Raw genomic sequence first — 27983 nt, forward strand, 5'->3', positions numbered from 1 at the left:
TAGGGATCTGGCTAAAATGTAGACTGACTCAGTACGTCTGCAGTTCTAACAAGCTCCCAAGTGATGCCAATGTTGCTGATGCCACTTTGGGTTGAAGGGTGTAGAAAAATGATTGAGTACAGGCTTTCCAGTCAGTGCCCTGGGTTCAAATCCAAGTTCTGGCTCTCACTAGCTGTTTAATTGTGGGCAGGGTTAAACTCTCACCTCCTCTGTAAAATGAGATACTCATAGCACCTATCATGACACAAAGTTGTTGGGAGGATTAAATAAAACAATGTAAGCAGCCTGCAGTCAGGGTAGGCTTTTAGTAAGAGAACAGTAACGGGTGATTACGGTGTGGGGCGGGGCGGGCCCAACCCGGGAGGGGCGGGGCTCTGCCAGCCCTGGAGCATGCGCAGCCCGGCGAGTACGCGCCTCAGGTAAGGCACGCGTGCGGGTCTCTCTCGCTCAGTTGCCTCCCTTGGCAGGTCTTCAGAGCGGGGAGCAGAGCAGGCTTTTGGGGGGACCTCGGCAGAGTTCTGGGGCTATACGAAGAACACTCGGTGTCACTGTATCCGTCCGCCGGAGGGGCGCCGGCCCGGCCCGAATGTTTCCGGGTCGCTCAATGACCTTGGCGCGGCACCCGGGCAGTGCTGCTTGCGTTGCGCGTGTGTCGGTGCCTGGCTGGGAGCCCGGGTGGCGGGGAGAAGCCGGGTGTGTGGGGGTACCGGGGGAGCTGGGGAGCTGGCTGGAGCCGGGGCACCGGAGATGCGGAGGCCGCGCGGGGCTTAGGAGCGCGGGTAGTCGGCCCGAGGCCACTCTCGGAGGCGTCGGTGGTTGCTTGGCGCTTGACCGTGGGAACCTGGAAAAAGTGCCCTTGTTAATTGAACCCGGGTCGTAGCAGGGAGACCTTGTCCCACATCTGGAGTGTGAGGAAAGACCTTGCTGTTTGAAAGCCTGGAGAGGCTGAGCCGCGTCGATCTCCAGCTTTGGTGCATAGACGAGGGGTTTTCGGACGCAACATTGCACATTTGTCTTAAGCTTGTGCACCCTAAGTCAGCTTCTCAGCCCAGTGTGATGTAACCTCATGACACACAGCCCTGCTTTTCTTCGAGCCCATCAGAGGACTGCTTTATTTTAAACTTCACCTGAGTTCCATCTTTCTCCAAAATCTTGTCTAGTCTTACTCCGCCTCTGCCCGTTAGTAACCTAACTGTCGTGGATGGCTATGCGTTTGGTGGTCTTTATCAAATGGGTTTTATCAGTCATTATAACCTTTTCTGAAGTTGAGGGACTTGGAATGTAAAATGTATGTATATCCGTTTTTAAGAAAGGTAAATGCTTTACTATACAGTTATTTGGACTTTGTTTTTTGAACCCTTAGCCTCTCTCCCTGCCAACAAAACAAAACAAAATTCTACTTGGAGTCCTTGCACTGTGGATCTGGCTGCAGGCAGGCTTTGTTTTGTTTTGTGTTTCACCCTTTGAACACTAAAGATAACCCCAGGAGAGCTCCCTGTACTGATCATGGCTTATTTCCTGTCAGTTGTGTACAGCATAGTAGTAGACAAAGCAAAACAAGTCTCCCACTCCCTCACTGCCTCTTGGTTATGTGTAAGTTCTTTTTTAACTCCGTCCACTTCACTTCTCTTAGGTAAGAATAATAAAGTTTGAATCTTTTAGTCCCCAGGGTGATCACATTATCAAAATGAGAGAAGGGAATCTGGGGGCTGGGTCGGGGGGAGGGACACCTGGTTACAATATTAGTAGGATAGTCCTACCAAAGTAAGGTATTTAATTACGCCCATCCTCAGACATTGCAAAAAGGAGTTAAAATTGAATGGAATGAGTGGGAGAGCTGGGGCTGTAGAGTATTAGAGAGGAGGTGCCACCTCACACGGAGAACGGAAGAGTGTTACAGAGCATACACAGGACAGTGTTGAAATCCTGAGTTTAAAAACCACTGGTTCGGGCTTCCCTGGTGGCGCAGTGGTTGGGAGTCTGCCTGCCAATGCAGGGGACACGGGTTCGAGCCCTGGTCTGGGAGGATCCCACATGCCGCGGAGCAACTGGGCCCGTGAGCCACAATTACTGAGCCTGCGCGTCTGGAGCCTGTGCTCCTCAACAAGAGGGGCCAGAATAGTGAGAGGCCCGCGCACCGCAATGAAGAGTGGCCCCCGCTTGCCACAACTAGAGAAGGCCCTTGCACAGAAACGAGGACCCAACACAGCCATAAATAAATTAATTAAATAAATTAAAAAAAAAAAAAAGGTACAGAGATATCTTACATTCTCTTTAAAAAAAAAAAAAAAAAAAAACCACTGGTTCTCCTATCCTTCCTGACTTTGAGGCACAGTAAAAACTTGGGTTTAGCTGCTTCCCTGGTGGTCTAGTGGTTGAGACTCCGCACTTCCACTACAGGGGGCACGGGTTCAATCCCTGGTTGGGGAACTAAGATCCCCATATACCACTGGGCACAGCCAAAAGAAAAAAAAAAAAAAAAAACTTGGGTTTACATTTCATATATTCAGTAAGTCATATATGCTATTTTCTTCACTTGTTATATAGCACTTTCCTTGTTGGCTTTTGCTTTAGTGAAAGAGAATAAAGACTTAAGCCCTTCCTTCTGACTGGCTTTTATTTTAATTATAGGAAGAGAATCAAGATTTGAAGTCTAGTTTTGCCACTTACTGGGTGATGGTGGTCAGTGTTCCCCTCATGTGGTCCAGAGGCCTCTCGTATAAAAGTCACTTGGAGTTGCCTGCAAAAGGGCAGATTACTGGGCACCAACCCTAGAGTTGCTGAATCAGAACCTGGGGATTGGGGAATTGCTCTCTGAGGCCCAAGAATGTGCATTTCTAACAAGCCCTTTGGGTGACGTAATTAGTTTGAAAAAACTTAGAATAGCAGCTCCTCAGGAACAAGAACCAGTTTATTGCTCAACTTTATATAAAATGCCCAGAACTGTGGCACATAGTTCAGTATGTTGTATAAATAAATGAAAACTTCTAGCTATAAAACATGTACAACGACTTGCAGAATAACCTTACTTTTGTAGGGTACTTCATAAAGAACTTCACATATTGTGCCCATTAGATCATATCTTACTTAATTCCTAGTTCAGCTAAAAAAAGTTTTACCCTAACTCCCACCATTCTATATTCTTAGGCAATTTAAAAATCTCAGTTCCATAAACTGTTAGTTCCTTTCACAATGCCTTCCACTTTGTCTCCGCGCTGTGCTTTCTCCAGTCATGTCTTTGGTTCACTTGTGCCCCTTAGGCATGGAGGCTGAAAACTAGGAAAGTGAGACATGTCTAATACAACTAAGGATATGGTAACTTTAGGTTTTTTTTTTAAATTAATTAATTTATTTATGGCTGTGTTGGGTCCTCGTTTCTGTGCGAGGGCTTTCTCTAGTTGCGGCAAGTGGGGGCCGCTCACTATCGCGGCCTCTCCCGTTGCGGAGCACAGGCTCTAGACGCGCAGGCTCAGTAATTGTGGCTCACGGGGCCAGCCGCTCCGCGGCACGCGGGATCCTCCCAGACCAGGGCTCGAACCCATGTCCCCTGCATCAGCAGGCAGACTCCCAACCACTGCACCACCAGGGAAGCCCAACTTTAGGGTTTTATTCCTATATAATCATTCAAAGTATGGGAATGAATTGCAGTTATTTTTATAGAAGTGGTACTAAGTTTATATATGCTTATTCAGGTTTACATTTATTTGTTATTGTTAACTTAGGATGGCCCGTACTATGGATCCACTGGCAAAGAAGATCTTTAAAGGAGTTTTAGTAGCTGAACTTGTGGGCGTTTTTGGAGCATATTTTTTGTTTAAAAAGATGAACACAAGCCAAGGTAATCATAATTCAGAAATTAGTAGGGGGATGTACAGTTTGCTAATGCATTTTAGGTTCAATGGCTTCTTTAGAGAAACTGCCTTTTCAGATTCAGTGTATTGATATTAGCCATTTTATGGGCACAAGGGGAAGAAGCTAGGTGTTAATTATTATAGAATAAATGACTCTTCTCCCTAAAAAAAAAAAAATGTTTGTAGACTAGGGAAAATGTTTCATACTTCCATGGATTTTACTAATGGGGGGCATAGAGCAGTGTCCTGGTCTGGCTTAGTTTGGGAGCACAGATGGAAAAAATCCAGCCTGCCCATTACACCTCATTGTTTGGTAAGACTGAAAAAGCAAGAGGTAGCATAGCTGAATTGTCAAGTAACCAGTTTCTCAAGCTAGGAGAGTGTTTCCTCTGCATCAATACTAGCCACTAAAAGCCTTTCCCATGCCACTGGCCATCACCAAAAGTGCTTTGTCATTTTGTGGGGGAAATTTTATATTAGCGCCCTCAACTTTTAAAATCAGGAGGTGCTACTTTCTCTTTCCCTAAAGCAGGGAATAGTAGTCCTGGGGTGGTGGCCATCTTTGAAACTTGTCATTTGCCTTCTTAAAGGATGGAAGAGTATAAAAGAAAACATCCAAATGGTATTTAAAAGCAAAGTAAAGTTTAAGATCACTTCAAAAATTGGGTGAAGTCTTATGTATAATTCTCTAACAAGGTAAAATGGCATCCATAAAAACAATTTATAAAATTACACAAGGGAATTTCACATTAACACTGAAAATTTGCTTTTAAATACCGTTTCAAAATAAATTACATCATATATATAGGCCAAGTTTTAAAAACTCCAAAATAACTAGGGAAGGCTACATATAAGGTTTAAGTGCAATTTACACCCTATTTAAAAAGATAGTTCCTGGATTACCAAGGACTTTAACACAAATTTCAAATTTATAGGATTCCTATCTTATAGACCCTAAAGCTAGCACTAAAGTATGGCTCCATGTGTTAAAACAATGAATTTCTAATCATGCCTAATTTTAAGACTTTTCTTTAGATTTCAGGCAAACAATGAGCAAGAAATTCCCATTCATCTTGGAAGGTATGTTTTTCCTTAAGTGAAATTAAGAGTACAAAACTTCTTCAGGTAACCTTTATAAATTGTTTCTTTATGACCAATTAAGGGCTAAATGACTTTTTAATTTTGTGATGCCAGTTTCTGAAAATACTGTTCATTTCTATTTTCACTCCTGAGAACACAGTGGAGAAAATTCTCATCCCAGTTAGCCAATGGGTTAATCCAGCTAATGGGCCGGATTCTTAATTCTTCCAGTGGGTTAAGAATGTAGACTTTGGGGCTTCCCTGGTGGCGCAGTGGTTGAGAGTCCGCCTGCCGATGCAGGGGACACGGGTTCGTGCCCCGGTTCAGGAAGATCCCACATGCCGCGGAGCGGCTAGGCCCGTGAGTCATGGCTGCTGAGCCTGCGCGTCCGGAGCCTGTGCTCCGCAATGGGAGAGGCCACAACAGTGAGAGGCCTGTGTACCGCAAAAAAAAAAAAAGAATGTAGACTTTGGAATGAGACATATCTGAGTGTGATGGAATCAAATCCACAGCTTAAAACTTAAAACCAATCTCTGTTTTGCGGAACTTCTTGGAGCTTTTTCTTTCTCCGTCAAGTAGAGATAATAATGCCCATCTCGATCAGCTCGGTGCTTTGTGAACGCCTGGAGGGGTGGGATGGGGAGGGTGGGAGGGAGGGAGACTACAGAGGGAGGAGATATGGGAACATGTGTATATGTATGGCTGATTCGCTTTGTTATGAAGCAGAGACTAGCACACCATTGTGTGGCAATTATACTCCAATAAATATGTTAAAAAAAAATAATGCCCATCTCATGAATTGTTGTTAAGGATTAAACAAGATCACATTATGTAATTACTTCACACAGTATCTGGTATAAAGTAATGCTTAGTAAATAGTGTTCATTACAATGATTAGCAGAGATGCTAGAGCTTATATACAACACATGTATCCTATTGTCTTTTTCATTTTACCATGTAGAAATAAGGGGAAAAAAGCTTGACTTTTTTCAATATAGTTTAATTTTAACACTTTTACATGATTTCATAAATGACAGCTATTTCTATTTATAGTTTATTACAAATCCATTGAACACTCTGGAATGTATGGCATCAGAGAGCAAGATCAAGAAAAATGGCTGAACAGCAAAAATTAGGAGTAAGTAGAACTTTAACTTGTAATTTACTTAGAAAACACTCATTTTCTTTGCTTTTTAATTTTTTGAGTGGTTTTTGGCCTCTTTCTAAAATTTTTCTTCCTCTTGATGATGCTTTTCACATCTCTGTTGTGTAACCATTCATCGCGTTCAGCCTCCCACCTAAGCTGTTTGAGACCTTTGAGGAGGGAGAAAAAAGATAAGCACATTGTAGACCCTTGGAGGCCCCACCGAACATCCTAACAGGAACTTCCAGTCTGCCATGACCTACAGTCATTTCCCATCCACTACGCAAACCCCTCCTTGGTTGTTGCTTTCCTTCCATATTTATCATCAAAGATTTACTGTTTACAGCAAAGGAACAAATGCTCTAAAGATTTTATTTCCCCTGAACACTTACTGGTGAAAGAAGAGCAGCCAGTAACTATCAATATCAGAAATAATTAAAATGCCTATAAAGTATTTATAAAGTTACTTAGCAAATTCATACTATATAAAAATAGCCTGCCTCCATAAAAAAAAAAAAAGTAACTTTTGTAGGCTGTATTTTTTTTTCTGTAGTATAAATACTTTTTAATCCCATGTGCTCTGCAGACAGAGGTGAAAAAGCCATTCTTTTCAGGTTGTAAGGAACCATATTTATCCCTTCTTACTATAAAAAGGTCCTCCAGGGCTTCCCTGGTGGCGCAGTGGTTGAGAGTCCGCCTGCCAATGCAGGGGACATGGGTTCGTGCCCCAGTCTGGGAAGATCCCACATGCCGCGGAGCGGCTGGGCCCGTGAACCATGGCTGCTGAGCCTGTGCGTCCGGAGCCTGTGCTCCACAACAGTGAGAGGCCCACGTACCGCAAAAAAAAAAAAAAAAAAAAAAAAAAAGGTCCTCCAAAAATATTCAGATTTTCAGAAATTCTAAGTTAAAGCCTAAGTTAGTTAACCTAATTCGAAGTTAAATAAAAATTCAAGTTACTTACTTGCATTATCTTTGTTAGCCATGGCATTCATGCCAATGTTATCAAACTTGGATCCCATATTTTCATCCAACAGGTGGCCAAACTTTAAAAGAAAAAAAGAGGGGGGGATGCATGTATTAGGAAACTTAAAAAACAATGTATCAATAGAATAGCCAACTGCTTAAAGCAGTACATTAGCATTACCTCTTCAGCAGTTACAAATAGGTTGGAGTCACTGAAATTTCTTTTCTTTTTCTTTCTTGGTCCTTAAAAAAAAGTATAAGTCTAGATTATTAAATTGTAAATCCAATGATTTTGGATAAATATAATCTTCAACATAGTTTTGTTAAAAATATATATATATTTGGGTTAAAACACACAATTACAATTATCTTCTAGTATCATTAGGTAGCTGGCATTTAAAGACAGAAAAATAACTTAAAAGTTAGTATAAAGGTTTTTTTTTAAGTTAATATCCTAATAGGACCGTTCAGATGACAACAGTGTCGTCTTGTCTTTCAGATTTGACCATCGATCAAAGTTTGCCCTATTTCGTAGTATAAGGCAAGATTAAAAGTCCAAAGTTGACATGGATGGATTTTAGACTATTTAAGATTGTGTAAACTCTAATTAAGTCAGAGGTTTTGTTCTTTGGACTGTGAAGAAATTGATGGCAGGTTTGTTTATTATGTGATAAATGGAGTTTTGTTTACTACTCAAAATAAACCTGTTCTTTAAAAAAAACTCCCCTATAATTCTAAACATATAAACCTTTCAAAATAGATAAGATAGTAAAATATCTATTTTTAATATTTATTACATTTTTTCTTTTCCATTATAGTTTATTACAAGACATTGAATGTAGTACCCTGTGCCATACAGTAGGGCCTTGTTTATCCAATTTATCCCCCTCTCCTTTGCCCTTTGGTACCACAAGTTTTTCTTCTATGCCTGTGAGTCTGTTTCTGTTTTCTAAATAAGTTCATTAATGTTTATTACATTTTAACTCACACTAAAACTATATTAACTAAAAATATTGCTTTTATCCATTTTCACTTTACCTGAAACAATACTTAAAACTCTACATCCATGTCTCTACTAGAGCCACTTTGGAATAAAATTCGTCATAAAACATTTATCGTGCTTTCTACATGTTTATCAAAAACTTAATATTGTCACCTGATATAGTACTTTTTTCCTTTTATTAGCACCATAGAAATTACACTAAAAGATATAATCTGTTATCATATACTTTAAAAATTCCTGTTTAATATATTTTTGAGGTTATAATCATTTTGTCATGGCAGCAAAATGGCAGATCTCATTAAAAAAGGAAAATGAAGTTAATAAAGAGCATGGGTTTTTAGATGGGTCAAGTGGGAAGGATAAGAGTTGATAGAGAAAAGGAAAAAGGCAACAGGTGTCTATGGAAAATCCATGGCTTACATATTATTGAATGGTTTAAACATGAATGAAATGATGATCTAGAGCTATTTAAATGAGAGGAGTGAATTTGGGAAGAAAAAATAATTGAAGGTGGATTTGAGAAACAACATTTTTCATATATTAAAAATATGTTTAAGACTTCTTATCCATTAGAAAAGTTAATTTCCCAAAATGATAATGAACAATAGCTTTTGCATGCTCATTGCTTAGGTTTAAAAGAGACTCAATACATTTTCTTACCTTGAAATGACCCAGCAAAGTCAAAATCATCTGCACCTTTTCTCTTGCTTTTCTTACTATTGACTTTGAAGCTGACATCATCATCAAGTTCTGTTACCAAAAAAACCCCCGCTGTTATTAAGCAATTTAAGAAAACAGTAGAACTGCTATAGGGCTATGATGATTAATACTGATTAACTTTTAAAAACTACAAATTACCAACATTTTAAAAAGGCAATATAACAGCTCGACAGGTATAGCACAGATAGCCTCATTGCTGATTAAATAAAAGCCCAAAACAGAAACTCAACTGCTGATAAAACAACAACAAAAAAACCCTTCAGTTTCAAATGAGAGGAGAAAAAAGGTCCTCTTTAAATTTGTCTGATCTGAGTATTAACCTGAATACAGGGTAATATTAAAAAACCTTCAACAGAAAAACTAGCCTATGCTGAGGAAGAAAGCTCCAGTTTGTTTGTCTTATATTTTTAAAAGTTTACCTGGAATGCCCTCATTTTCATCATCTAACACATCCATAAATGTTCCTCCATCTTCCTCAATTTTACTGAATTCTTCATTCATACTTCCTAAGGAAACTTCATCATCATCCAAATTACCAAGGTCCTCATCTTCTGAATCTTCATCTTCTAAGTCATCCTTAGCTCCTTTTACTTTCTTCTTCATGTTGCTGAAGAAAAACAAAAACTTGAAATGTAAAAGAGGACTTTGTTTTCTCAAGTTATGTTTTGGTGACCAGCAGGGCATTAGGCTGTTAACAGAAGTCAAAGGAGAGTTACAGACGGCTCAGAGCCTTTATTTAATATACTAACAGGCATTATAAAGGTCCAAAATGAAAGTACTGTGTCCACTTCCCAAACTTCCTTTAATACCTAATACCTTTCTCCTATACAACACATAGTCCTGTGCTCCACTGTTCCGAGGGACAATAATTTGAGAAATGCTGGGAAGTTAAAGAAAAAAAATTGAAGAAAAGTATTTTACCTAGCAAAGTCAAGGTCATCCTTTCCAGAGGTGAAACAATTATCATCTTCAAACGTGTCTGCCAGAGAACAATATACAAATTGTGAGATGTAGCAAGGAATAACAAAGTTGACATGTTTTATATTTGAATCAATCAACACATCATGATTTGGCTGTTCATGATAAGTAAACAGCAAAATGATATACATTTGACACTGCTGGTGTTTTATTAATCTAAACAATATGCTGACCTTAATTAAATCCCTAAACTAAATGTGTTCCAGTTAATTTTAGCTTCTTTCTACAGTTATTTTATGGAAAGAGGGAAAATATCAAATAAAACAATATTTAGCAATTGCAGACCTTTTTACTCCATTAGAACTATTTATGTGCTTATTTTTAGTAGGTGTAATATGATATGCAACATGTGAGCTCAATGTAAGCTTATCTAATTTCCCATTTTATTTTCAGTCTAAATTCCAATAAAATTTTTCTAACTGGATTATAAAGGTAAACAAATTACCAATCATCTTTTCAAATTCCTCATCATCCACATCTTCTATACTTTCTTCATCTTCATTCCGTTTTTGTTTCACTTTAGCAACTTTTTTATAATACCTAAAATAAAATGCATGTTATATATTTGATAATTTTATCATAGGGTCCATTTTACTATAATCAAAGCACCTATGGCCAGTGTCACAAACAAGTGTAAAAGCTGTTAACTCAGGTGGATATAAATCACTAAAATCTGTATTTATTATAGAAAAAATACTTTTGAATTCAAAACAGTTGAAAACTTTTGAAATGTGAAGTATAGTAAATTTCAATGATTTAGGCTTGGTTCTTCATAAAAACACCTTAACTCATCTTAATTAAATGGCACAGTAAAAGGTTGTTTTAGCATTAGCACGATTGCAATGATACAAGTATTTGAATATTAGAAACTGTGGCTCTAAATGACCTGTAATCACAATATTTTATCAGTTAGACCGTTTCTTCTATCAGGGTACAGTGAAACTTAGCATTTTGCAGATGGGATCATAGCCTCAAAATTCTTTACACAAAAAATTTTTAAAAAAAGCAAACCAGGGGCTTCCCTGGTGGCGCAGTGGTTGAGAGTCCACCTGCCGATGCAGGGGACACGGGTTCGTGCCCCGGTCCAGGATGATCCCACATGCTGTGGAGCGGCTGGGCCCGTGAGCCATGGCCGCTGAGCCTGCGCGTCAGGAGCCTGTGCTCCGCAGCGGGAGAGGCCACAACAGTGAGAGGCCCGCGTACCGCAAAAAAAAGGTTCCTTTACTATTACAAGGTATTAGTTTTAATAGTAGTAGGTTTAGGACTTATCTCCATAGTAGTGCAGTGAATTTTGCTAATTCTATGCAGAGCCATGTTTTGGACAAATAACTCACGAGTTACAGATTTAAGCCTGTAAGAAAATTACTAGAGTAAAAAAGTTTTTTCAAAGTCAAGGTTTTTAAAACAAAATTTATGCTAAATTATTAAAAACAAAACCCTCAAATTTACTTGTTTTAGTTTCATTTAGATATCTTAACATTAGCAAAATGACATTTCTAAACTCCCCTCACAAAAATGGATTGACGTATCGTTCGCCCTTTTCAAGATAGGCCTATGTTAACAAAGCGTTTATGGAATCTAAAAATTTTAAATTTAACAGTTCTCCAAATGAAACAGATTAAATATATTACCTGTAGAAAAACACTTCATCCACTGGTATTTGACTTTCTTCTTTTGCAAGGAACTCCTTACTGTTAACTAGGAAAACAAGTTAAGAATTTTATTTAAGTAATTCTTTTTATGTTATTCAAGCTCTTAAGACAAAATACAGAATACCTATAATTCTTTAGAATCTTAAAGATTCTAAAGTCTCATAATGTGAGGAAGTTGGACAGAAGGCATATTATAAATTTATTTATTTATTGGCTGTGTTGGGTCTTCATTGCTACGCACGGGCTTTCTCTAGATACGATGAGCAGGGGCTACTCTTCGTTACGGCACGTGGGCTTCTCATTGCGGTGGCTTCACTTGTTGCGGAGCACAGGCTCTAGGCACACAGGCTCAGTAGTTGTGGTGCATAGACTTAGTTGCTCTGCGGCATGTGGGATCTTCCCAGACCAGGGCTTGAACCCGTGTCCCCTGCACTGGCAGGCAGATAATCTTAACTACTGCGCCACCAGGGAAGTCCCTGAACAGAAGGCATCTTATAGTGCGAAGGACAACCTCTGGAAAAGTCTGTCTGGAGGAAACCCAACATTTGAAACTTCATCGGCTACGATAGTTTGTAGCCATCAGTGCATCACAGTGAAAGAACAGGGTTCTCTTGTCCTCCAATTGCATCCAGGATCCAAATTTCAAGAGAAACAAAGACTCAGAAGAGTTCTCTTAATAATCACTTTAAACTCATCATTTTTCACCTTGGAAAAATGACAACAATGCCTGCCATTCTGGGAATAGGAAGCAAACACAGAAGTATCCACAATTTAACTTAATACTGAGAAAAACTAAGAAACAAGAATAAGGAACTACAATATATTAGTGTTTCCTCATCAGAATAAAAATTTCAGGCTCATCTTGGCTGAAAGAGTATTTGGCTTCTGATTCCAACTCTAACTTTGGGCAAGTCCTTTTATGTCTCTGGACCTCTGTGATATAAGTCAATTAGAAATTAAATGATTTATAAGTTGTAACTGAACCCTAGACTGTGGGGAAAAAAAGGAGCTGGGATCTAGTATGTAAAGAAATACCTGCTGTGAATACAAAAGCAGAATTAGATCCACAAGATGGGTACTAAATACCTGTTGAAATAAGTTTAAAATGAGGCTCTGTGACAAAATCTGTTGTGGGTATTTCCGCCAAGCCCATTAGAGAGCTTAAAACGGTCTGAGCTGTAAAAGGTAATTATATATGGGGGGTGGCGGGGGTAGTGTCACTGATAAAGCTATAGCTTTACCTATAGATGATACAAGAATGGAAAATGCTGGGCTTCCCTGGTGGCACAGTGGTTGAGAGTCCGCCTGCCGATGCGGGGGACACGGGTTTGTGCCCCGGTCCGGGAGGATCCCACATGCCGTGAAGCGGCTGGGCCCGTGACCCATGTCCACTGAGCCTGCACATCCGGAGCCTGTGCTCCAGGGTGGGAGAGGCCACAGCAGTGAGAGGCCCGTGTGCCGCAAAAAAAAAAAAAGAATGGCAAATGCTAATTGTTGAAGATGGGTGATGGTTATGGGTGGGGTGGGGAGGGTCCATCATATCACTTGTGTATATATGCTTTGGATATATTTGAAATTTTCTGGGAAAAAAAAAGGCCCAATCTCAGTAAACTTGAAAATGCATACCAATCTTGGCAACAAAGATGGATAATATCTCTGGTGCTTATGTTTTATTCTGATAAAGTAGAGCAAAGAATAACACAATTTATATCTTACTGACTTGTACTGTTGTCAGGTTCAACCGTCCAGGCTTTATACTTACCAGCAAGACTACGAATATCCTTCATAAAATGTTTTCTTTTTGGCTGCATCACAACACTGTCTGTGTTTTCTGAAATGTAAAATCAAGACAGTGTAATGTAAAACCTAGTTATATATGCTCATGTTGTTTATTGAATATTAACAGGGAAAACAAAAAAATTCATCAAATAGAAGCGTACCTTTGCCTTTATGTGGCTTTGGATTTCGGTATACAAATCGATCCAAGAATCTCATTAGTGTGAAATCCTGTAGTGGATCCCCTGAATACTCAACATAATTTCCCTGAAAGGTAGGGGGAGGGAATTAAGAAATTATATATATATACATCCAGAGAAAAAACAAGAAGAAAAGCATAAACATCTATTACATTGCTTTGAAGGCACAAATATGCAACAAAAGACCCTTCAAATATCCCTCTCATGCATGTTATTCTTTTCTTGAAGAAATTAAACACACACTCATACATATTCTACAATGCACTGCTGATTTTATGAATAGTCAAATAGTATTATGTAGGTTATCTAACCATTAACCAGGAACCAAACCCCGACTGGCAAACACGACAAAAGGGAAAGGGGAGGGCAATCTTTCTTCAGGAGCAAAGCCAGGATGTAGTAAATAACTCTTGTGGTTTTGTAATATCCTGTATTTCCATTCATCTCAGAGTGGGAAGAATTATCTGCTGCTCTGTATCAAACAAGTCATTGCTCCTTTACAACAGCAGAAAAATGTACACGATTCTATCTAGTAAACACTGACTAATTATTATCTAAAACTGAATTACTTATTTTCTTTAATTTCTTGTCTTCTGAATATTTGAGACTTACCTGAAGGATAGTCTTTGCAAAAAGGGCCACAGAGGGATGAAAATGCTCAGAAAGCTAAAAAGAAAAATGTGAAATAAGGTCAACTCCTACCACAGTTGCAGATTATTTAAGAAAATCCAAAAAACTGAAACTTAAGCCGATACATCAGAAGAGTGATTCAAAATTTTGGTCTCAGGAACACTTTATATACTTAAAAATCAAGGACCTCAAGAGCTTCCGTAATTTAAGTGGGATATGTCTATTGATATTTACCTTATTAGAAATTACAACAGAAAAATTTTAAACACTTATAGTTCATTTAAAATTAACAATAGGGCTTCCCTGGTGGTGCAGTGGTTAAGAATCCGCCTGCCAACCTAGGGGACAGAGGTTCGAGCCCTGATCCAAGAAGATCCCACATGCCGTGGAACAACTAAGCCCGTGAGCTGCAACTACTGCGCCTGCGCTCTACAGCCCACGAGCCACAACTACTGAGCCAGCGTGCTGCAACCACTGAAGCCCGTGCACCTAGAGCCTGTGCTCCACAAGAGAAGCCACCACAATGAGAAGCCTGTGCACCTCAACGAAGAGTAGCCCCTGCTCGCTGCAACTAGAGAAAGCCCATGCACAGCAACAAAGACCCAACACAGCCAAAAATAAATATTAAAAATAAAAAAAAACAATAAACCTATTACATATTAATATAAATAAATAATGTTTAATGAAAAATAACTTTTTCAGAACAAATATTAGTGATAAAAGTAGCATTATTTTACAGTTTTACAAATCTATTTAATGTCTGGTTTAACATGACAGTGGATTCTCATATCTGCTTCTGTATTCCATGTTATTTTAGTTGAAGTATATGAAGAAAATCTGGCTTCACACAGATATATAGTTGGAAAAAAGAGGATTAACCAATAGTCTTTCACATAATTGTGGGGTTTTTTTCTTTGATACTATATCAAAATTGAAGATTAGTTGCAGTGTGGAATGTGAAACCCTATCAATCAGCTTTTGGTACTTGCTACTTAAAATTAACTGGTCTACAGTGAATGGATCTTTTATCCATGCTTGACTTCATAACACTGTGTATTAGTTATATGGAAAATACTGACTTTGTGAGTTATGCAATTCTTCCAAATGCTGGTCACATTTCATTCAATATCACAAAAATCACATTGTTAGTATCACCACTCCTTTCAGTCAGAAAAGGTATTGAGAAACTGTTAAGCTCAAGATGGTGGTTACAGGAGTTCTAAAATTTTAACCTTTGCTTAAAAGCTTGAACTTTGGGCTTCCCTGGTGGCGCAGTGGTTGAGAGTCCGCCTGCCGATGCAGGGGACACGGGTTCGTGCCCCAGTCCGGGGAAATCCCACATGCCATGGAGCGACTGGGCCCGTGAGCCATGGCCGCTGAGCCTGCACGTCCGGAGCCTGTGCTCCGCAACGGGAGAGGCCACAACAGTGAGAGGCCCGCGTACCACAAAAAAAAAAAAAAAGCTTGAACTTTATCATTGACAACACATACTGTCAGCTGTTTTGATTGAAGTAACAGGTTCACGTCATTCATTTTCAAGAAAATATCTCCCAAATACCCAAGTCTGAGTGACCAGCCTGTCAGCCAGACAGCTAGCTGCGTTTCCAACAACTACACAGGCACTTTTCCTTGAGACATGAGACAACCCTCATACTTAGGTCTGCAGCAGAGTGTGTTATGTGTTCTTGTTATATATACACATAGAACATTAAGAAGACATGTATGTACTTTGGAGTCAAGATAATAAAATCAACATTTTTTCCTGCCTCATCATTCTTATGTGATACTGGCTTTTTTCCCCTCTCTCCAAGTATATGGCAATGAAGAATGTAATGCCCATGAGTGCAGCTTGGTACTACTGTCTGTATTTGTTTTAAGGCACCAGCAGTTTTATCCATTTCTTTAATACCATCAGCGCCACTGTCAATAGTGACAAAGGCAAATAATGTCCTGGTATCACTATGAAAGTAGTTGTGACCTTGCAGACTCGCTACAAGGTGTCAGGGACCCACAGGAGTCTGCATGGGTAGACACTTGCTTTAGCAAAAATATCATAGAAAGCTTATTAGAAATATGAGTTCCTCTCACATATTTAAAAAGTAACTTTGCTTGCAAAAAGTTCTATTATCACAAAACCTTTCAGAGATATCTAATGCATAAAGCAAAATTTATCCATTTTACAGAGCCATTATATGCAATAGTGTGCTTACAAAAAGCAAAATTTACTTATAGCCATGTATAACATCCTTCTTTTGCATGCACAATATTTAAGATTTTCTACATGTGAATATAGAAATGTGTAAATTTAATGTTTTTCAGAGGCAACAGAAATATTGGTTATAAGGCATTACAGCCAGGTAACATACTTCAAATTGCTTTCTTCTGCCAATTAATGTCTAAATAACTAAACTCCTATATTTATCACTTACAAGAAAAATGGAAACTTCAAGGTGTTAAATCCATGGGGGCAAATATATAGCACAGTTGAATTAAGAGACAATTTGAAATTATTTTACCTTTTTGAGTTCCCAAAGACTTGTATTTTCAGCTCCACAGAACAAAGGGTTTCTACTGAATGGATCATATGTGTTTAACTGTTTGCCACCTGAGAACAAAAATATAGTGTTTATCAAATGCTCTATTCCTAGCCCAAGAGGTCACTACACCCACCGGGATCAATGCTGTCACTGACAATTATTAAGTATCAGCATTTTTAGTTAGCCAGGCATCCTACCTAGAATAAAAACTCCAAGCCACCAGAATTTATCTTGGTACCTAAGCTAGCATTTGTTATTGAGTAAACCAGGCAGCATATTTATCCCAACTACTAAAAGCTCCCCTTCAAAATTTATCCTCTTTTCAAATAGGTACCCATTTCTCGGTCAATTAGGTCATAAGTGTTAAGATGACAAATGACCTGAAGATGAAACAGGTCTAAATTCTTTTGGAGCTTTAGAGTACACTGAATGTTTGTCATTAAATTATGCCCAGAAGTAAGTCTCACTTGGAACAGGTTTTATATTATCTTCTTCATGTTTTTAGCAACTCTGGATTAGAAAATTTAAAACAAGGAAACTTTAGAACACACAAGGAACTGTCTACTTCACAATGCACATGCTTGTCATCCTTCTAAAGGATTATTCCCAGTTTAGCCTTCAGGGCAACTGATGGATTCTTTTAAAAACTTCCTGGTGGGTACCATATTTCTCTTTTATACTTCACAAGCAAACTACAGTTCAGAGAGATGAAATAATTTGAACAAGAGTCCCACAACAAGTTTGAAGAAATGGGTCTGGCACCTTTCTTGATCCCCAAGGCTAGTGTGCTTTTCTTTATAGCCTCAAATGAAAAGCCTGCATTTCTAAGATTTCTTTTGGCTCTAATAGTCTATTAATAGACTTAATTCAGTTTGTGTGTATGGAAAACATAGTTTCTATATCAAGAATGTTTTCAATCCTAAAACATTACTTTAAGGAAATACAGAGGGTAAACATGATGCTTGAACAAAGTAACCACATGTTCCACACTATTCACAATATGTAACCAAATACCTTTGTTTGTATATCAAACTTTGTGTACACACGTGTTGTTTTCATATATGTTCCATGCAGGGGGCCTTTACATGTACAGATAAAGATCAAGAAACTAAAACTCATTCAAAAGTATAAACTTATTACACTTACAGCTGAAGGAAAAGAGATCTACTGTGCATCTAACATGGCCACAGTTTTCTCACTAAATCTTCACAGCTCCAAAACGTATCTGCTTTAATTTCTAAGATTTAAGTTATTTTAAAAGATGTATTTATTATCTGTAGTACTGTTCATAAGTCAGTGATTCATTATATTAAAAATTTACTTCTAGGATCCTAATTATATCTGTTATGAGAGCTCCCATCTAAAATAAAGCAATATTGAGGACTTCTAAAATGGTATAATATTAATTTCTATTAAGATTAAAGGGGAATCCAGTTCCTCAGTTTAAAAATTCAAGAAAATAATTTAAAGATTTAAGACACTCACCTTTCAAATTATCAAAGTGCACCCAAGAAGCAGACTCTAACTTTTTGGTTTCCACATGACTTTCAGACACAGTTTCTTCCATCTCAACTTTTTTCATGGTATCTGTATCTGTTTCTTTATCTGCATCAGTGAATTTTTCTGTTTCTTCATCATCTCCTATGTCAATAAAATTTTCTTCCTCATCAGACTCCTAAAAAAAAATGGTTTAATGAATCTGGGTTAATCAACGGGAAGAGTACTCAATTACGTGAAGTAGTTTTAAAGATTTGTTTATTGCAATTCTGATGAAATGTGAAAGTTCCATCAATGGAACTTAGAGTGAGAGTAGGCCACATTCTTATTCCTAAATGTAACAGAGTTAAGTTTTGAGCCAAGAATCCCTGAGACTTTGAAAGCATTCAGCCCTCAAATGAATTTTTGAGTTGTTGTAAATAACCCTACGAGGTAGGTGCTATTATGTCCATTTCACAACTGAGGAGATAGGCTTAAGTGATCTATTAGCTCTGTAACTATCTCATATAATCACATTTTAGGGTAGTTTGTTACGTGTAAAGGGGTGAAGCAACATGCCCACCTAGTAAACTGTACACCTCGGACTAAAATCCAGGTCAGTCTAATTCCAGGACTCACACTCTGCTCCAGAGAACTAAGTAAGTTATTGTCACTGAAGGAAAGAAGAAAAATACCAAATATATTGCAGAACCCACTCGATTTAAAGAGCAATTGTAAAATATACCGGAGGATCATCTAGTTGACTTCTTAAACCTGGTTTTGCTTTAAGGATCTCAGACACGAGATATAAAGCTCCACATATGAATGGCGGCATCTGTTCACATGTAACTTGAAGTAACCTCTTCACAAAAGCCTTCACCCTCCGCAACACGATGTCAGCTTTCAGAGACTTGTAGACAAGGTTAAGAAACATGGCTTGCTTAGAACACAACATTAACCCCGGATCCAGCATCTTCCTGCAAAAGAGAAACGAGATTGCGTTTATTCATAAAACATCCCCATACCCAGCAACTACTAGAGGCAACTACTAACCTCATCTTAGTCAGGAATAACCTTGCTGCTTATTTTAGAACAAGAGACCATTTCTGCCCTAAGATGTAAGATGGAAGTCAATGACCAGAATAGAAAGAGTGATGAGTACCAGGGGGAAGAAAAGCCACAGGAGCACGACTTTCTTTTTAGTGTGTGGCTTCTTTTCTCTTTTCCAAGTGGTTTTCTATTCTCTAGACCAACAGGGCACAGCCCTAACAGTATAATTTTTCATATAGATAAAGAACTGCCCATGGAAGGCTAATCCAAAACCAAACAGTGAAAACTGACCTATGAAAGCAGTCAACTAGACCAGGGTTCTTATCCTTGCATCACTACCTACTAGCTGGGTGACCAGAGGCTGCCTCCACATGGCTCTAGTGAAGACTGTACATGTATAGTAGAAAACTGAATTGTGAGAATCTCTTGTTCAATGTACTACCTGTGTAAATCCTTCCTATACACTGTTCTGTGCCCAGAATGCTATTCTCCAACTGTCTGCACATCCATAGGTTCCTCCATTATTCTCTATCTCAGTCCCACGTTTATCTTCTTTATAGTTTAACACCTTTTGTTTCCTTTCTCTATTTTTCCCCCAAAGTCCAACAGAACAGGGACTGTGCCTGTGTTATTCACTGTTGTAACCCCAGTGCCTGGCACTTAATAAGCACTCAATATCTGTTGAATGAGTAAGTGGTTCATTCCATGGCAAGTGCTTGTTCACTATCTCTCGTGACTGAGGATTGCTCACTCTCACTCTAGGAGCACAATCCAATTTTGGACAACTCATTTTTGCCAGAAAACATCTTCTTTATCCACAGCTGAAATCTGCTCCTGTGTAATTTCCAACCATCAATTTTACTACTGCCTTCTGAAGCAGCATGAGCAACAAGAGCAAAAATAAACAAGTGGGACTACATAAAACTAAAAGCCTTCCGCACAAGGGAAACCATCAACAAAATGAAAAGGCAACATATGGAATGGAAGAAAATATTTGCAAACCATGTATCTGATAAATGGTTAATATAAATATATTAGGAACCTCATACAATAGCAAAAAACTCCCAAATAATCCAATTTAAAAATGGGCAAAGGACCTGAATAGACGTTTTTCCAAAGAAGACACACAAATGGCCAAAAGGTATGTGAAAAGGCTCTCAACACTACTAATCATCAGGGAAATGGAAATCAAAATCATGAACAGATATCAACTCACACCTGTTAGGATGGCTATTATAAAAAAGACAGGAGTTAACAAACACTGACAAGGATGTGGAAAAAATGGAACCCTTGTACACTGTTCGTAGGAATATAAATTGCTACAGCCATTATGGAAAACAGTATGGCAGCTCCTCAACAAATTAAAAATAAAACTATCATATGACCCAGCAATGCCACTTCAGGGCATATATCCAAAGGAAATGAAATCAATATCTCAAAGAGCTATCTGCACTCCCACATTCACTGCATTATTCACAATAGCCAAAGTATGGAAACAACCTATGTGTGTGTCAACAGATGAATGAATCATGAAGATGTGGTATATACACACAATGGATTATTATTCAGCCACAAGAAAGAAGGAAGCCCTTTTTGTGACACGTATGAACCTGGAGGACATTATGCATAGTAAAAAAAGAGAGACAACTACTCTAATGTCATGTATATGTAGAATCTTAAAAAAAAAATTCATGGAAACAGGGAACAGATTGGTAGCAGGTGGGGGAATGGGGAGATGTTGGTCAAAGGGTGTAAGCGTTCAGTTGCATGGTGAATAGTTAATAATAGTTAATAATACTGTAGAGTACTTGAAATTTGCTGAGAATACATCTTAGGCATTCTCAACCCCTCCCCCCAGTAGTAACTATGTATGTGAGGTGATCGATGTGTTAATTAACTTGATTATGGTAATCATCACAATGGATACATGTATCAAATCTTCATGTTGTATGCTTTAAATATATACAATTTTATAGGTTAATAAACTGGTTAAAAAACTCACAACAAAATAATCTAATTATATTTTTACACGACAGCCTTTCAAATACTTGACCATTTACTATAGCTATTATTTGTCCTTCTCTCCCCCAAAGTCTCTCTTCTGCAGGCTGCTGAGATATTATCTCATATGACACTTTTTAAATTCTCTCTTTATCCTGTTTGCTGAATCCCAGAGATGCTCCAAATGGTCTGGACCCCCAGACATTAGGACACCCAGAATTAATGCAATCCTCCAGATAACCACTCCAAAAGTGGAATCAATCCTTTTGTTCTAAGCACTTTAATTTTTGTCTACTAACTCCAGAAATGAAAATATTTAACCTTGTGAGGCATTTTCATATTGCTCACATATCTAGTTTTCCCCATTTGTCAGTTCCACAATTCTAGTACCTATTGGTGATATTCTGAGAAAGTCTATGTTATTCATATAATCTTTGCTACTCCACTTTCTCTCTTCTCATTTGAATTTTCAACATTGCCATCCATTTTGGCACTCATTTTAAATCATAAGTTCCATTATGCATCAAAAGAAAAACTTGAGAATTTAGATGGTTCTTGTCTCCACCATTTGACCCAGAATATGTTCCTGGAGTTTTTGATAAATCACGTTTTTGTAAACCAAATCGCTTCTTCATTTCTTTTATCCCTCAACTAATATCAGGGAATTTTTATTTAAAGGATTTTTAATAAAACGAAGAGAAAATAAATACTTTAAAAAGGCTTAAAAGCCCTTTGAGGGAATCCATCTGTGAGAGCTCTTGACAAACAGTAATTTAAAGAGTTTAGGAATGTACTCCTCAGAGATACTAGACTGTTGTGTTAAACTCTGAGATGTTAAACGGATATTAGAAATATATGTTTTCCAATAGATTCCACACAGTTTCTAAAAATTAGAAATTCTTATGACCCTCAAAAGTTACCAAAAAACCTAACCCTAAAATCTCTACATTTTCAGCCTTGGAAGTCTTTCCAAACTAAAAAAAGTTTTTAAGTATTTATTACTTTATTTTTATTTTTATTTATTTATTTTTTTTGCAGTACGCGGGGCTCTCACTGTTGTGGCCTCTGCCGTTGCAGAGCACAGGCTCCAGATGCGCAGGCTCAGCGGCCATGGCTCATGGGCCTAGCCGCTCCACAGCATGTGGGATCTTCCCGGACCAGGGCACGAACCCGTGTCCCCTGCATCGGCAGGCGGACTCTCAACCACTGCACCACCAGGGAAGCCCTACCAGTATGGTTTTAACGAGGATTAAGTAATTTGTCCAAAGTTACACAGCAAGCTAATGGCTGGTATTCAAATCCAGGTCATGTAGCTTAGGTCCAAGATATTAACCACTATGTTACGTTTCTCACAAGATATATGTATGTAAAATTAGAAAAACGAATTAGAAGGAAATACGTAGCTTGTTGGTGTACTTCAACAGTTCCCAAGTGTACAAACTGTTCAAAATATCAGCCCTCAGTGGGTGCACTGCAGGACAGTTGCAAAATTCAGTAAATCTAGTACCAAAGTCTTAATCCCAATATTAAAAAAAAAATTCCAAAACTGCAACCCCCAACCCTCCTATCTAAAAACATTCTTGTTTACCATTTGTCCTCCCCAATTTGAACGAAAGTGCCTCTAGAGGTGCCAATTTTGTTCACTGTGCTATATCCTGAGTTCTGGAATAGTGCCCAGCACATAGTTGACACTCAAAAAATTCTTGTTGAATGAATGACTAAATGGCTGTGTGAAGGACAGGAGGAAAGAAATACAGGACCGAGGATGGGGACTTCTCAAAATAAAAAATAATAAATGACGTATTCAAAACATGTAATACAGATGCCCAACAGGGAACCAAAGATTAAATGACTCAAAGTTGGTGAATACCAAGTTGCTGAGAGGGGCCAAAAATCCTACTTTCTAAGTCTTTCTATTGCCCCACAGAGGGGCACTGCGTTATATTAGACCACATTACTTCTCATTCACACACTGGAATAGTAGGTACTTACCGATATAATGCTGCATAATATCGATCTGATATCGTCTGCTGAGAATTCATTACTTGGAAGAGCAACATTAAGGCCTGCACACTGGTATTAAAATTCACAATATGCAGCACTTTGAACAGCGTGTCAACCTGCTCCCTCACTTTGTCATCACCAGTCTGGGCATAGGGATATGCCCTATTCACTCCTGTTAAAAGGGCACTGAGCATTTTTGACTCAATATCTTTTTTCTTGATGCAAGTCCGAAAAAAACAAAAATAAAGAGTTATTAGTTTGTTAGCTAATTCGCTTTCTTCGTGGGAGAGGGCCATTTGATTTAAAAAGCAAATTGCATAATACTGGGCTTTGGAGCTGATATTTGAGCGGAAAAGCAGTCTTTCTACTTCACTACACACAACTCCTTTCATATTGGGATGTTTACAAAGCAATGTCTCCAACAGATGGGAGGCTTTGGTGGCTATTCTGTTCTGAGGATCTCCCAGTTTATTTACCACCTGCACAAGAAAGGCCTTTTCTTCCTCAGGTTTGTTACAAAGAAGCTCATGAGCCACTACAAGGGCTCGAATTTTGGTGGTTACTAATGTATCATGACTTAAAGTTTCTAAGACTTGCACAAATTCAGCCACTAAGTGTTTCAGCTGGTGTTCAAAATACCATAAGATGAGTCTTCTATCTCTTGAGTCCTTGTTGCCACTGGACAACTGTTCTAGTTTGTTGAAAGGATGCTGGCTGAAAATCCGTAGCTTTCGGCTGTCTGGCAAAAGGTCTGTAATGAGTAACTCTTTGAAAGTATCCAAAGCCATGAGGCACTGCTGTTTGCTGCCTTTCTTTTTAACAAGGTTCAGGAGAGTTTCTACAAACTGGAGTGTGTGAATAGCATCCTCCTGAATAAGAAGAATCATGGCTGCCATTCTGTCACCTAGCGTCCCTGATGACACAATTGCCTTCATCCAGGTAGAAGAGGCTCCCTTTTGATTATTTGTCTTATTTTTGAATAAGTTGATTTCATGTTCATACAACTTCTGAGCCAAGGTTTTGTACTTAGACACAACATCCCGAGGCTGGGGTCCCAAAGAGTATTCATTGCTATACTCCAGATCATACCATTTGCCTCCAGACTTAAGTAACAATGTCCGTCTCTCAAAAAATTCAAAGATATCCTGTTGCTTATCTCTCTTTGCTTTTGTTGTGGCACTGCTGTTCTCATCAGAATGTTGTTCTGGCCTCTTCTTATTTTTCACCTTACTTTCACTTTCTGCTGTACTTTGCTTTTTATTATCTACTTTAGATACTCTTGCTTCTTTTTTGCTGGCTTCTTGTTTTTTAGCTGGTTGATCTTCTTCAATTAAGAAAGCTTTTGCATACTTGGCCAAACTAAGATTCTGAATAAATGCTTCCAATTCACCCTGCTGAAGATCATCAATTGCTCCTTTTTTGCCTCCATCCACCACTTCCTCATTCTCATCCAAAGCAGTCAGCATAAGGTAATCTTGCTGCATAAAAATATAAGTTAAAAATAAATTACAAATCCAACAGTTTAGTTAAAACCTCAAAAGTTAATTTGATATCTATATCCTTGAAATCAATTATCCATGAAATTGAGTTATCACAGTATTGCCTAGGTTCCCATCTACACCCAAAGTACTTATTTGATAGATCAAAGACTTAAATGTGAAAAATAAAACCATAAATAGGAGAAAGCACAGCATAATTAAAAAAATAATTCCAGGGGCTTCCCTGGTGGTCCAGTGGTTAAGACTTTGCCTTCCAATGCAGGGGGTGTGGGTTCAATCTGCTGGCTGGGGAGCTAAGATCTCACATGCCTTGTGGCCAAAAAAACCGCAAAACATAAAACAGAAGCAATATTGTGACAAATTCGATAAAGACTTTAAAAATGGTCCGCATCAAAAATAACTTTAAAAAATAAAAATAAAAAAAATTTTTAATTAAAAAAAATAATTCCAGAGTAGGGAAAAATCTTTCCAAATTTGACATAAAACTCAGGGTCCAGGGCTTCCCTGGTGGCGCAGTGGTTGGGAGTCCGCCTGCCGATGCAGGGGACATGGGTTCGTGCCCCGGTCCGGGGGGATCCCGCATGCCGCGGAGCGGCTGGGCCCGTGAGCCATGGCCGCTGAGCCTGCGCGTCCGGAGCCTGTGCTCCGCAACGGGAGAGGCCACGGCAGTGAGAGGCCCGCGTACCGCAAAAAAAAAAAAAAAACTCAGGGTCCATAAAGAAAAGAATGGATATATTTATCATTCTCTTACACACAAAACATATACAAAAATTGAAAGGCAAATAATAAGCTGGAAAAAACAACTGGCAACTCATATCAAAGTAATTTGGCTTAATATGTAATATAAAAGTTCCTATACATCAGTTAAGGAAGTGACAAACCAACAGAAAGATGTGCAAAGGATATAAACAAACGGTTCATAGAAAAAAAAGTGGTTCTTTAAAAATGTGAAAAGATGCTCAACCTCACTGACATTTAAAGAAGTCCAAATTAGAACCACAATGATACATCTATTTTTTAATCTGCCAGAGAAGCAAAGATAAAATTAAGACAGGTGGTGTTGGGGAAAGGGTGGAGGAAAAGGCACTTTCCTAAATGGTTGATGGAAGTGTAAACTGGCACAACTTCTATGGAGAGCAATTTGTCAACTTCAGTCAAAATACAAGACACATCCTTTGACCCAGCAGTTCCACTTCTATAAATTTAGGTTATGCATACACTTACAAATGTGGAAAAAGTTATATATATGTTCAAGGTTTTTACTGAAGCATTATTTAAAATAGCAAAAGACTGACAACTTAAATATCCACAATAAATGGCTAGTTAGATAAATTAAGAAAATGATGTTATGGGCATAAAACCAAAGACAGAACTTTATACTGATGTGCAGGGATCTCTAATAAAACAGTAAGAAAAAAAAGATTTAAAATATTATATAGTATGGTACCTTTTGTGTAAAAAATAACAAACATAGGGGTGTGTGTGTGTGTGTGTGTGTGTGTCTGTCTGGAAGATATAGAAGACACAAAAATAATTGCTTCCTGGAAGGGAAACTGCATGGCTGGAGATAAAAGTGGGAAAGACGACTTTTCATCCTGTACCCCCCTCTAAACAAAACAAAACAAAGCAAAAACCAAAACAAACCTTTTCGTAACATGTGCATATATTATGTACTCAAAAATTAAATACAACCCAAGTACAGAGCAAACTGAATCTGCCCCGGTAAGTTGCATTTCTCCTGCCTCTAATTGCTCATCCTCCCCCTCCCCCTCTCCATGTTGCCCAGAAAGTCTAGTCTGAAAACAAAACATTTAATAAAAAGCAAAGCTCTGTCACATATTTGCTACAAATCTTCTAAGGTTTCCCATGAAATTCAGAACATAAGCCCATCCTCTTACCTCTCTGACCTCATTTTTTTTTTAAACATCGTTATTGGAGTATAACTGCTTTACAATGTTGTGTTAGTTTCTGCTGTATGACAAAGTGAATCAGCTATACGTACACATATATCCCCATATCTCCTCCCACTTGCGTCTCCCTCCCATCCTCCCTATCCCACCCCTCTACGTGGTCACAAAGCACCGAGCTATGCAGCTGCTTCCCACTAGCTATCTATTTTACATTTGGTAGTGTACATATGTCAATGCTACTCTCTTACTTCGTCCCAGCTTACCCTTCCCCCTCCCCGTGTCCTCAAGTCCATTCTCTACGTCTGCGTCTTTATTCCTGTCCTGCACCTAGGTTCATCAGAACCTTTTTTTTTTTAGATTCCATATATATGTGTTAGCATATGGTATTTTTATCCTTCTGACTTACTTCACTATGTATGACAGACTCTAGGTCCAACCACATCATTACAAATAACTCAATTTCTTTTTTTCATGGCTGAGTAACATTCCATTGTATATATATGCCACATCTTCTTTATCCATTTATTTGTCGATGGACACTTAGGTTGCTTCCATGTCTGACCTCATTTCTTACTGCTCTCCTCTCACATCACTTGCACTATTTTTATTGTTCCTGGAACAACAAAACCAAAAGGGCTCACTCCCTTCTTTCCTTCAATTTTCTGCTCGAAAACTCGGGTGGATCCCCCGATCACCTCGTTTAAAACTGTAACGCTTCTTCCATTTATTATCCCCCTTCCCCGTTTTAATTTTCTCCACTCAGCGTCTGATATACAATGTATTCCGAAGTTTGGTTACTGTTTCTTTGCCTTAATTAGGATGTAAATTCCAAGAGCGCAGAGAGCTTCTCGGGCGTAAACTGAGCGTGTGGGTGTACTTTGTGAGAATAGAAGTTAAATTCCAATACCAGTGGGGCTCCAAACACTGATACCACGAGGTCAGGACCAAAAAAAAAAGTCAGTCCTCTCCGACCTGATGGAGTGCCAGTTATACTACGTCAATAAAATGAGACGACGCCTACATCCTAAGAAAAGACACGGCATAAAAACGTTCAATTCTAAAGGACTTTTCTCTTGCAAAGAGCAATGGGAAATAAGAAGTGCAGGAAGCGCACCGAGTACATTTCGAAACTGGGATCTGGGTCCACGACGCCCTCCCACTCTGCAGCTCGGGGGCTGCCTCGCCACTTGCTCGCGCCACTCGCGGGACCACTCCACGCGCCTGTGTCTCCCTTCTCCTGGAGTCCAAGGCCATTACCTTGGTGCCTCCAAGGCGTAACACCTCCTGCAGGGAGAACCCATCGTCGGCTTCATCGTTAGCATCCTCGTCGTCCTCGTCCGGATCTTCCACCGCTTCCTCCGGGAGCCAGGGCCGCTTGGCGTGGAACTCCAAAGGTTTCTTAACGGCCGCCATGGTAAGCAAAGCTCACGCGCACGGCCCAAAGCTTCCTTCCGCTTGGCCGGGTGACGTACTTCCTGCAGGGGGCGTGTCCTCCCCCGGAAATTGGAG

At 38.9% G+C, this 27983-nt stretch overlaps 2 protein-coding genes across 7 annotated transcripts; one reads left to right on the top strand and one right to left on the bottom strand.

The window, feature by feature from the left end:
- Positions 1-374: 374 nt before the first annotated feature.
- On the top strand, positions 375-21022 carry CEBPZOS (CEBPZ opposite strand). Of its 6 annotated transcripts, XM_060117071.1 has the most exons (6): positions 375-419; positions 3723-3838; positions 4887-4931; positions 5985-6069; positions 13127-13167; positions 13967-14283. In XM_060117071.1, the coding sequence occupies exons 1-4, from the start codon at positions 391-393 to the stop codon at positions 6065-6067; spliced, it is 273 nt and encodes a 90-aa protein (XP_059973054.1). In that variant the 5' UTR covers positions 375-390; the 3' UTR covers positions 6068-6069; positions 13127-13167; positions 13967-14283. The 6 variants fall into 6 exon arrangements, with proteins under 6 accessions (XP_059973054.1, XP_059973052.1, XP_059973055.1 ...); XM_060117069.1 differs by lacking the exons at positions 13127-13167; positions 13967-14283 and adding an exon at positions 19882-21022; XM_060117072.1 differs by lacking the exons at positions 13127-13167; positions 13967-14283 and adding an exon at positions 14294-14732.
- CEBPZ (CCAAT enhancer binding protein zeta) lies at positions 5930-27927 on the bottom strand. The gene is made up of 16 exons (XM_060117067.1): positions 27732-27927; positions 23054-24543; positions 18756-18987; positions 18020-18209; positions 16514-16602; positions 13980-14033; positions 13332-13434; positions 13154-13222; positions 11371-11437; positions 10185-10279; positions 9683-9740; positions 9181-9368; positions 8702-8791; positions 7220-7281; positions 7037-7118; positions 5930-6245 (listed from the first exon to the last, which is right to left on the bottom strand). The coding sequence occupies exons 1-16, from the start codon at positions 27885-27887 to the stop codon at positions 6109-6111; spliced, it is 3162 nt and encodes a 1053-aa protein (XP_059973050.1). The 5' UTR covers positions 27888-27927; the 3' UTR covers positions 5930-6108.
- Between the last annotated feature and the right edge of the window lie 56 nt (positions 27928-27983).

The sequence above is a fragment of the Mesoplodon densirostris genome, chromosome 14 (genome assembly GCF_025265405.1).
Source record: "Mesoplodon densirostris isolate mMesDen1 chromosome 14, mMesDen1 primary haplotype, whole genome shotgun sequence".
Classification (NCBI taxonomy): domain Eukaryota; kingdom Metazoa; phylum Chordata; class Mammalia; order Artiodactyla; family Ziphiidae; genus Mesoplodon; species Mesoplodon densirostris.

Excerpts from the sequence above, each read along its gene's own strand:
- CEBPZOS (XM_060117069.1), top strand. The coding sequence starts at position 391 with ATGCGCAGCCCGGCGAGTACGCGCCTCAG. Across the intron at positions 420-3,722 it reads CCGGCGAGTACGCGCCTCAG|GATGGCCCGTACTATGGATC; the intron begins GTAAGGCACGCG and ends TTGTTAACTTAG. Across the intron at positions 3,839-4,886 it reads AAAGATGAACACAAGCCAAG|ATTTCAGGCAAACAATGAGC; the intron begins GTAATCATAATT and ends ACTTTTCTTTAG.
- CEBPZ (XM_060117067.1), bottom strand. The coding sequence starts at position 27,887 with ATGGCGGCCGTTAAGAAACCTTTGGAGTTCCACGCCAAGCGGCCCTGG. Across the intron at positions 18,210-18,755 it reads GTCAACTAGATGATCCTCCG|GAGTCTGATGAGGAAGAAAA; the intron begins GTATATTTTACA and ends ATTTTTTTTTAG. Across the intron at positions 13,435-13,979 it reads TTGCAAAGACTATCCTTCAG|GGAAATTATGTTGAGTATTC; the intron begins GTAAGTCTCAAA and ends CCTACCTTTCAG.